Source organism: Pundamilia nyererei, unplaced genomic scaffold (genome assembly GCF_000239375.1).
Source record: "Pundamilia nyererei isolate P.nyererei 1_Seehausen unplaced genomic scaffold, PunNye1.0 scaffold00534, whole genome shotgun sequence".
NCBI classification, from domain to species: domain Eukaryota; kingdom Metazoa; phylum Chordata; class Actinopteri; order Cichliformes; family Cichlidae; genus Pundamilia; species Pundamilia nyererei.
The window spans coordinates 122479-132500 of record NW_005187935.1 but is presented as its reverse complement, the minus strand read 5'-3'; the positions used below and the strand labels follow the sequence as shown (position 1 = coordinate 132500).

Here is a 10022-nt window from a genome sequence, read left to right as displayed (position 1 = left end):
CTTGTAATATCATTCAGCATGTTAAAAATGATGCTCACAGGTGCTTCCTCTCCACAGTTCCTCCCAATCATACCAATCTGTACATGACTGAGTTGGTCACTGAAGGCGACCCTGTCGAAGTCAACTGCACTGCTGAAAGTTTCCCACTGCCAACTTTCACTCTGGCAAGATATTCTAAATCAAATTCTCAGACTCCAGAATGGAGTTTAATTTTAGACAACTCCTACAAATTTAAGGCAAATTCAACAGACGCAGGCTTTTACACCTGCAAGGCCTCAAACAGCGAAGGAAACCAGTGGAGCTCAAAAAAGCAACTGGTGGTGAATTGTAAGCAATTGAGTGATGCATGTCTTTGTCATATATATGTTACATCCAACACAATTATATTCTGATAATATTCAATCATCTAATAACTAGACAATATCTTAAACTGAAATGTGGTTTTAGTACAATTCCTTAGGCAGTAAAGTTTAGCTGTTCCATACTTTCAAGCTCCTATTTTTTGTTTTTTTTACAAAAGACACATCATCAGCTCAGGAAACAGTGTTCAAGGTTCAAGAAACATGAGGCATTGTTGCAATATATTAACTACTGTTGTTTTTCTTGATTAACTGATTAGATTATTTTACTGCTGAATTTCAGCTATAATAGAATTTGAGTTGTAAATAATTTAAATATTAAGGTTATGATTTTACAGAAAGATCTTGTGATTAAAAAGAAACAAATAAAAACATCATCTCATTTCTTTGTTTATAATTTGCGTTAAATGCAGATAGCCCCAGAGAGGTGAAAATAACAGGTCATCCTGGTCTTATTGTAAAAGAGAATGAGTCATTAACACTGGATTGCAGTGCCAACTCGTACCCATCAGTAAGCTCCTTCACCTGGATGAAGATGATCGATGGGATGATGGAAAGCACTATAAGCACTGGGACACCGTTCATTGTGGATTCTGCCAGTGTCTCTGACAGCGGGAAGTACCGCTGTACGGCCACAAATAAAATTGGAACGGGGAAATCAGTGCAAGTTGAAGTTAAAGTTAAGCGTGAGTACACTTGAATATTTCAGTCATCGTTTCTCACCAACAACAGAGTATCCACACGTCTAATACTTTGCTTTGTAATTATTTACTCGTTTCATCTAAACTTCAAATATGACGTGGACTCTAACAAGTGGTTGATTTTACTGGTTTTAGTTTTTCATTCTGGGATAAGTAAAATGCTTTAGAAAGGTCGTTCAGGTTGTGCCGCATGTGCACTTTGGACCAGCAACTAAGGGATATGAGAAAGGAACATTTCTAACTCTACATGAAACAGCTTTGAATAGAGCAACTGTACATTGTCATTTTAAAACTTTCCATATTTAGCTATTCTGTCTTTTTTTGAAATCATTATTTTGCGTTTCCTTTTCTTCTCTGTTCCTCTGTTTAGATGGTCCAAAATTCACAAAGATTGAAAAAGAAAAGGAAGAGCAGCATGATGAACTGACAGGAGTGAAACTGAGGTGCATCAGTCAGTGCTATCCTGAAGTCACGCAATATTCATGGTACCAGAGGATAAACAAAAAAGAGAACAAAAATGTAGCAAACGGTACGGATATTTTTGTGAGATCAGACCAGCCTGGGGAGTACTACTGCGTCGCAAAAAACGAAATTGGTGAAAGATCATCTGAGCCAATCAAGCTATTTGACGGTGAGTGAATTCCAAAGGCATTGACCTTTATCTCTACTGTGCATTGTTTTTATATAATAATACGTTTAAATTATATTTTTCCTTTTTTTAATACGTATATAAAACTTTGTGGCGGTGTAGAGCGGGGTCATGTTAACAAGCCATCAACATTTGTTTTAACAATATTACATTATTTAATAAGCTCAACTTATTCATGTCCAGGTATTTACAACTCAGTGCCTATTATCCATCCCCTACTCCTGCATAATGTCTGTGTACTCAAAGTAAACATGTGTCAGGTTACCCTTATTTGAAAAAGTACATTTAAACACAACAAAGAAAAAAAATCATACACACAATGTGTGTATGCCCTTAAAAGTAACACTGCCCATTGAACTGTCTTGGTGGAGGTTTGTGCTCTTTGGGTGCTTTTTGTTTTTCTGTGCTACCTGTTCACAAATCTCTCTATATACTGATGTTCTGTCTCTTCTAACCACAGACACAGTTATGAAGATTGTGAAGGTCTTCTCGCTTTGTCTTATTTTTCTAATTGTATGCATACTCATCTTTTTGTACAGGTAATATACAAAGTAAATAACAAATAGTTTCCATTAGAGAAACGTGTTCGGGTGATTGGCCTGCATGACTGCTCTTCTGCCCCTTTGTTTACAGACGCAGAAGGAACAATTTGATTCAACAAAGAACTACAAATGTGTGGTCCTGGAGTAGTTTTCTGGTATTAACTCATATGTTAAATCTTTTGAATTGTTAGTGAAATGAAACAAAAATGATGCATTTCCATCTGTAAACTGAATCAGGGTTCCTGGAATGGAGTCAGCAGGAGCAGTGGGAATCAGAGTGGTTTGGCAGAGCCGTTCAGGAGCAGAGATGACCTCTTGCTAAACCATCCATGTCAACCAAATGCCCAACGACCCCAGCGTCATCCAGACAGCACGTAAGTCTGCAGCAGCTCGCACTGTCCAGCTCAGAACAAGGGACTCATTGTTGGCAGGGGAGCTGGGTGCTGCTTCTCACTCTTTCGTCAAAGCACCCATTTAACATCATTCAGTTATGAATGGCACACTGAGAGTCTGCTCAGTTTTTGAATGGTTCTGATTCTGAATGTGCATTTTTTTATTTTTAACATCATTATTTTTCCACAGGACTGCATCCAACGTGAACACTGTTTACTCTGCTGTGAATCTGCCCAAAAGCAAACAGGTGATCCAATCATATCAGTGCAAGCTCAACAAAGACAAATCCATTTAAAATGTTTCAGTACTTAAGAGTAGTTTGTAAAGTTTTATCTCCACTAATCCAGCCTTATGCTTATGCTGTCCCTTACTGTTGATATATATCTGTCAGTATACTTATTAATTATCCTTCATGTAAGGCATGAATGAACTGATTCAGTTGCTACTCTACATTCATTGACAAGTTCTCTCTGCATTTGCTCAGGCTGCCTCTGCACAAAACCCAATCAAAGGACACGGTGGAAACATGGGAAATGATTCTCTCAACTACGCTTCTGTGTTCTTTGAGAATAGAAAAAAGTGAGAATTCAGTTCTGTATATAAAAGGAGCCTAAATGATATGTTATTACGTGACTTCTTTTATGACTATATGTTTTCCCCAGGGATTCAGAGGAGGATGCTGAGTACTCTGTGGTGTCAAAGCCTAAGAAGTCAAAAGTGGTAAGAAAGCTCAAAATGCCTTTTTCCCCCTGTATCTCATTCAGTTTATTAGCTTATTTCATTGTATTTGTATTGTATTTGTATATCATATACTCATTGTATATGATATACAAATGCAAATAAAAATCATTGTAGCAAGGAAAATTAAGTTAAGGCAAAGTAAAGAATGAAAATGATCTTCAACAAGGGTTATTTTTGTACATCAAATCCAGACACTGTCAGAAATTATGACACCGTTTTGTCACTTTTTGTCATCTAGACAGAACAAGAAGTGCAGGAGGACTATGAGAACATCGGCGAAGAACTTCCACCCAAACCTCCATATACATATAACTTTGACTCAGAGACAGATACCAGTGAAGATGAGGTGGAGGTCAACTATGCTCATGTGAACATTAAGCCAAAGTCTGGCCACCAGCGAGACTCCAGCAGCAGCAGCAGCAGCGAAGATGAAACTCAGTACTCTCAGGTCAAAATTTGACTAAAAATGCTTTGATCCTATTCAGACATCTCTGCCAGTTTGTGCCACGGACGTTCTGAAATATATTTGCCAGGCTAACTATACTGAACAAGGCTTGTGTTACCTCATTGTTTCTTTTTTCCTTCCTGGGATATAATTTTAGCTTTCCTTTATGTATAGTAATAAGTCCCCACAAGTACACAAACCTATCTTTTTATCATAGATGTAAGACTGTTGGGGAAGTGTATATGGATAAGTGATAAAATGAAATGACTGCTGTTGTAAAATTGTGCTCCCATCCTCCTGCTGAGTTTTTTAATGTATATATATCTGTCTTGAAATTAAAGTACTTTACTGTATGCATAGTTCCATTTCATAACCTGCTTTGACACAAGCTGTTGTTCGATGGCAAACTTGACTGCAGGGCCAGTTACTCTTTTAATCACATAATAATTATGCATTACAAAGTTGTCAATAAAAACAAGTGCCTAACAAGTTTTAGGTTGTACCTGCTTCTTACACACTCCACAAAGGTTTTTTTAGAATTAGACAAAGGTTAGTCATATGCATATAGTTAAAGATTCAACCTCAGCATACAGATATGTCTTTTTTTTTTCTGTCATGCTATTTTTACTAGTAAGACAGGAGAAGAATTTACAGACGAGGATCAAAACCAGGGCCGGAGGGAATGTCCAAACTCCTGGGCTTCTGCTGTCAATTCCTCTAAAGCTAAGTGACCACTTTCTCATCAACTCTTCATGTAAGTCCCTTAGCATCTTTCTCTCTTCCCAAATGGGCATCTGCAAGTGTTTCTTCCTACTTTGCCTCTCCTCCATTGCTTGGTGCTTCTCGATGGATCTCAGAATCCACACCAGTCTTAGAGACCAGGCCTTTGATCTCACCTTCCCCGAGCTTGCCCTCTGACCTGGCCTGAAGTTGAGCAAAGTCCACATCAGCATAATGGAGAGAGTCATCCTTGTATTCTGCTGCTTCTGCCTCAAGAATGGCTTTATTGACATAAATCGCATCTGCCTTTGAAGAGTTAGTCTACAGAGAAACCACAACAGTGTGTTTCAGTAACACAGAAAAGATGTGTTTTTTTCTATTTCAATAATGAGGTTCACTTTAACTGTGTTTTTTTAAGAGCATATGTTTTGGCATACTATATTCACATTTACTATGCAAGAAAACGTTCATTTTATCATTCAAACAGGACACACCATTAGCTCAGAGAGTCAGAATACGTTTTGGAATCTAAAGAGCTTGGAAAGAAAGACGTCTGGAAGTTTCTTGAAGACGTTTCTTCTCTCAGCCGAGAAGCTTCTTCCTCTTTCCAAGCTCTTTAGACTTGGTCTTTAGACTACGATGACCTGGATGACTGAGAACCTTCGCAGACAATATGTTTTGGTGTTTAAATCACACTAACACATTGGCAAGTACACAAGAAGAGCTGGAGGCAAACTCATTCTACCACAGGTGGGATTTTTTTCTTCATCTAACTCATATATATGCATCAACATAAACTCACCTCATTGGTGACTAAACAGTCTGAAATATCCACAAGTCCCTTGTCAAGTGAAACATTGCCCTTCCTTTTCCTGCAACCATCACAGAAAGGTGAAAGGTTTAATTCACATTAAAGATTTTACATTGAAATATGCTTTAGGAAAAATACTTTCTCCTTGAAAATTCCTTGCCACAAGGTTAAAAACTCTAAAAGTCGTTATCCCCCTGATAATGTTTTGATTTTGTCACAATTCATGTATTACACGTGTGTGTTTTCAGCTTCAAGGTGGGCAGATAAAGTTTCATCAGAAGGCTGCCTTGTTAGTAATGATTTGTGGCAGCTGTGGTTGCTCTATAATTAGTCAGCTTACAAAAGGAACCTTGAAATATGTCTGTTATATGCATTTTTGATTATACATGATAATCGTAACCTACTTTGAAAATATCTGGTACCAGTGTTCTGTGTTCCTCACCTGTAAAGGCATATCAGTAGCGGTATGAAAACCAGCAACATCCCCAGTGCTCCCACTCCAGAACCAATCAGCAAAGAAAGAGTATGGAGGACTTAAAAAAAACAAAACAGTCATATCAATCACTAAAAGATGCAAATGACACAACAGAAAAGTCAGATATAAAATGAAGCTTCCTAGAGATTTCTTTACCTAGCTGAGTTTCACTGGAGGATATATTGAAAGCTATACTATCAGACCCCAGGGAGTTGCTGCTCAGACACACCAGAGAGGGCATGTCTTGGCCCAGGTAGTACAGAGTGATGATGCTCCTCACGCTCGTGCTCCCCAGATTTACTTCCCGAATTGGGATATCAGCAGAGTGATTGACAAGCTCGCCAGCCAGCTGCCAAACCAGGGAGGGAAGCGGGTTCCCCTGAGTGTTACAGGTACATCGGATCTGGGACAAAATCTTCACACAGCGGGAAGAAAATAGGATCTCTGGAGCAACTGAGACAAAGAAGGTAATGGGTTAACTAGGTTTATGGGCGCTTTTCTTGGGGAAACATAAAGGCTTCAAAGGAATGAAAGCAAGAATAAGAGTCTTACATGTGACATCAATGCTGACAGGCTCTGAGCATTCAGCTCCATGGACATTCAGAGCTTCACAATGATATTGATCATCTGAGAGTTTGGTCACATTGAAGGTGAAGTGTTGCTCAAAGCCCACCGCTTCCTTTTTCCTTCCTGCCACCTGGAACCAGGTGAAGTTCACCGCTGCTGGATTGGCGATGCTTGTGCAAGTCAGAGTCACAGAGCTGCCATCCAGCACAGGACCAGAAGGGTCAACAGACACTGAAGTATTTTTAGGAGGATCTGAAAGGAAAATAATGTTCCTTGTTAGTATTGCATTCAAAGACTTTTTTTTACTTGTTTGGGAATGCATATTCAGCCTTTCAGAAAATATATCAATTAGGATGTTCTGGTGCAAGTTTTAGGGCAGAAAGTTATTAATTGATATGCATAATACTTTTTTCTTTTTCATTGTGATTCATATTATTCCTTTTTGATAGAATTAATTGTGTTTTGCTTTGGGGGGGCTTTAATCATACTTTTCTGTACTCTTACAGCTTGATGAGGACACAAATTAAACAAAACAGCTACACATACATTCAGACACTGGCACACATGTGGACACAGTGGAGCTCAGTCATGATGGACTCAGAAGGTTTTGAGGTTGTCACGCAATATGACAATGTGTTACTGTCCATAGCTCAGACACTAGTGTTGCCCTGTTAACAAGTCTTGGCCCCAGATCATGTTGGGTTGAGCACAGCTGGATATACAGTAGAGCCATGTTCAGGACGTGAGCACACTGGAGACATACAGTTTTGTTTGTTTTCGGTGTAAATCAATGTCTTTACTGTGTTAAATTAACTCACACTGAATGTCCAGCTGAATTGCTGCTGACGTTTCCTCTCCCAGATCATTTTTGGCTGTACAGTGGTAATCACCGCTGTGGCTGGTGTCGGCACCGTCTATGACCAAGACTGGTCCGAGCTCCTTATCCATCTCATTATCTCTGTACCAGGTGTAGTTGGTCACTGGTGGGTTAGAGCGGCTCTTACAGATCAGAGAAACAGAGCTGCCCTCCAGAACTGGACCGGTGGGATCGACGATTACTGTTGTTTCCCTCGGGGAAACTGGAAAAATAAACAAGCATGGGTTCAGTCTATGCTGTGATCCAACATTTATAATCTGTCTTTTTGTTTCAGGCTCACTTACACTGTACGTCAATCTGAGTGATAGAAGAATTCTGGCTTCCATAACTGTTACTGACTCCACAAAAAAACTGACTGTCAACTTCTGACACTGTGGCTGAAAACCTCTTCTTTGATCCCACCACTGACACCTGATCTCCATTCACTTTGTACCAGGTGTAGCTGTCCACGGCTGGATTTGCATTAGTGTTGCAGGTCACGGTCACTGAGCTGCCTTCTTTTACAGGACCAGAGTAACTAACGGATGTGTTATTTGGAGGATCTGTAAGAAAAATATGAAATTGTTAATACACAATCTATCTGCACAGACAGATTTTTTGGGCCACTCATAACCAGTGTCAAGCCTACAACTGGAATGATAAACATTTGTCTTTTCACATCAGCAAAACTGGATTTGTGTTTCTGGAGACCTGCCAAATGTTTACAATGTAACCAAGGGTCTATCCCAGCTGTAGCGCTTGATTGCAACTTGATTGAATGGCAAAACTGAAGCTCATTGAAACAGAGTGACTTTTGAAACTATACAAAAAAAACCCTAAAACATCTGATTAGATGTTCTTTTATAGGTTTTTTATTATCCTGGAGAAGACCAAATCAGATAATATCAGACCATAAATAAAATCATGTTATGGTATGAATGCAAACAATAAAAGAAAAGGTGATAAAATATACTCACAAAGAACACTTAGCGTCAGAATTTTTTCATACAGAAGGTCACTTTTCCCAGCTTGTCGGTTATAGACGGCAGTGCAAGAAACTTTTTGTTCATTGTGAAGGTGAGAAGCAGTGAAGTTCATCACAGAGGTCGCAGGATTAGCTTCCACTTCCTCCTCTGTGTTACCTAAAGCGGGCGACCATGTCAGAAGTGGAGGAAGAATGGGACAGTGAGAAACAGCGAAGCAGGTCAATGTCACTGCAGTTCCTTCTTCTACCTCCAGGTTCAATGGAGTTATGGTAGGTTTAGGCAGTGAATCTGAAAAGTAGAACAATACAAAAATGACATAATGACCTAAAATGTAGTAAAGATGTGGCTTTATGTGTAGAATAGCAAGAGGAGGGGACAAACTTTGAGTGGCTATGAGGACACTTGAAGGAAAGTTAAACTTCAAATCATTGTCACACTGCAGTCTGAAGTAATAGTTGTCATAATGGCGTGGTGGCATGTTGTTGAAGATGGTGGTGCAGTCTTTGTCACGCAGGATTCCAGTCAGGTTTCCTTGCTGGATATTTAAGCTTCCACTTGCACCAGTGAGGCTGGAATCAAACACCGGAGTTCTACTCCAGCCTTTCTTCCAGATAGCTTTACATGAATCATCCAGGAATTCCTCCCATTCTGGGGGCAAGGTGAATCTGCAGCGGATCAACAGGCAGGATCCACTCAGTGCTTCTACAGTCTGAGGCAAGAAGACTGCCCAGTTTTGGCATAAGCTACCTGAGTTGAAGCAGCAGAAACATGACATTAGGTATGGTAAAGTAAACATTCTAATTACTGCCAACGTAAAGGTTCTGCATTTGCATCTACATATGTGGAAAGACAGATAAGTCCCTAGCAACATGACTGAAATTAAAATAACATACCTTGAAGTAGACTGCATATAAAGAAAACCTTTATTGCAACCGTCATATTCGTCTGATGATCCGAGTGAGGTACTGGAAACAGGACACTTTTATTGCTTGCTATAAATGTTATTGTATGGCTAACATTCAAACATAGTCTTTAGGACAAGCTGAGAGTCACACTATTTCCATTCTACAAAATGTTGATGTTTTGCTGAAAATAACTGAGATATTGTTTTAAGCCAGTGAGACTTTGTTTGCTTCATTGTTTATGTAATTATTCCCCTTTTTGAAGGTAATAATTAACTAAAAAAAAGAGGAAGCAATATAAAAATCATCCATGATCTTATTCTTTATCCTCAACAGTATTTCATATAATATTTAGTACTTTTATTAAGGTAACAGTCTTACCTTAAAAGCCAACAGAAGTGTTCAGCATACAGTGTCTTTTCTGGAAAGAAAAAAAAGTTTAAAAAAAAAAAACTAATTTGAGGTCACAAATCCTGAGATCATTTTAAAGTATACAATCATAACAATAATATTAATAAAGTTAAAATGAAGGGTTTACAAGCATTAAAGCATCAGTAGTAGTAATCCAACAAGTGAGTCATGTCAGACTGGTAGTGTGTCTGGATGTCGCACACAGCTCTTGTCAGATGTGTCCGGGGAGTGGCGTGTAGCAGAACAACAAGGTTTTGATACTCTCTCTGTATTTCAGCTGTTTTAACCAAGTGCAGAATAGTGCATAATAATGCATTATTTGTATAATGCATTTGATCCCACTGAGAGCCTGAAATGGGAAAGAAAGGTGAATTATGAGCTGATGTTAATATTCTATGACACAATAAAGACAGAATAAAGACAGTTCTGGTACCTTGTACCAGCAACGTGTACCTAATAAAGTG

The 10022-nt window shown here is 38.9% G+C and overlaps 2 protein-coding genes across 6 annotated transcripts; one reads left to right on the top strand and one right to left on the bottom strand.

Moving 5' to 3' along the window:
- Positions 1-66: 66 nt before the first annotated feature.
- Positions 67-3862, top strand: LOC102214405 (uncharacterized). Its single transcript, XM_005754287.2, has 10 exons — positions 67-327; positions 773-1045; positions 1431-1691; positions 2170-2248; positions 2343-2406; positions 2489-2625; positions 2834-2891; positions 3129-3223; positions 3307-3364; positions 3624-3862. The coding sequence occupies exons 1-10, from the start codon at positions 84-86 to the stop codon at positions 3843-3845; spliced, it is 1491 nt and encodes a 496-aa protein (XP_005754344.1). The 5' UTR covers positions 67-83; the 3' UTR covers positions 3846-3862.
- A 775-nt stretch (positions 3863-4637) lies between these two features.
- LOC102214697 (myelin-associated glycoprotein-like) lies at positions 4638-9791 on the bottom strand. Of its 5 annotated transcripts, XM_013907822.1 has the most exons (12): positions 9686-9791; positions 9529-9568; positions 9139-9210; positions 8627-8992; positions 8237-8533; positions 7565-7822; positions 7222-7482; positions 6389-6655; positions 5993-6289; positions 5804-5894; positions 5353-5422; positions 4638-4871 (listed from the first exon to the last, which is right to left on the bottom strand). In XM_013907822.1, the coding sequence occupies exons 3-12, from the start codon at positions 9182-9184 to the stop codon at positions 4641-4643; spliced, it is 2184 nt and encodes a 727-aa protein (XP_013763276.1). In that variant the 5' UTR covers positions 9185-9210; positions 9529-9568; positions 9686-9791; the 3' UTR covers positions 4638-4640. The 5 variants fall into 5 exon arrangements, with proteins under 5 accessions (XP_013763276.1, XP_013763277.1, XP_013763275.1 ...); XM_013907823.1 differs by having other exon boundaries at positions 9139-9568; XM_013907821.1 differs by having other exon boundaries at positions 8627-9210.
- Between the last annotated feature and the right edge of the window lie 231 nt (positions 9792-10022).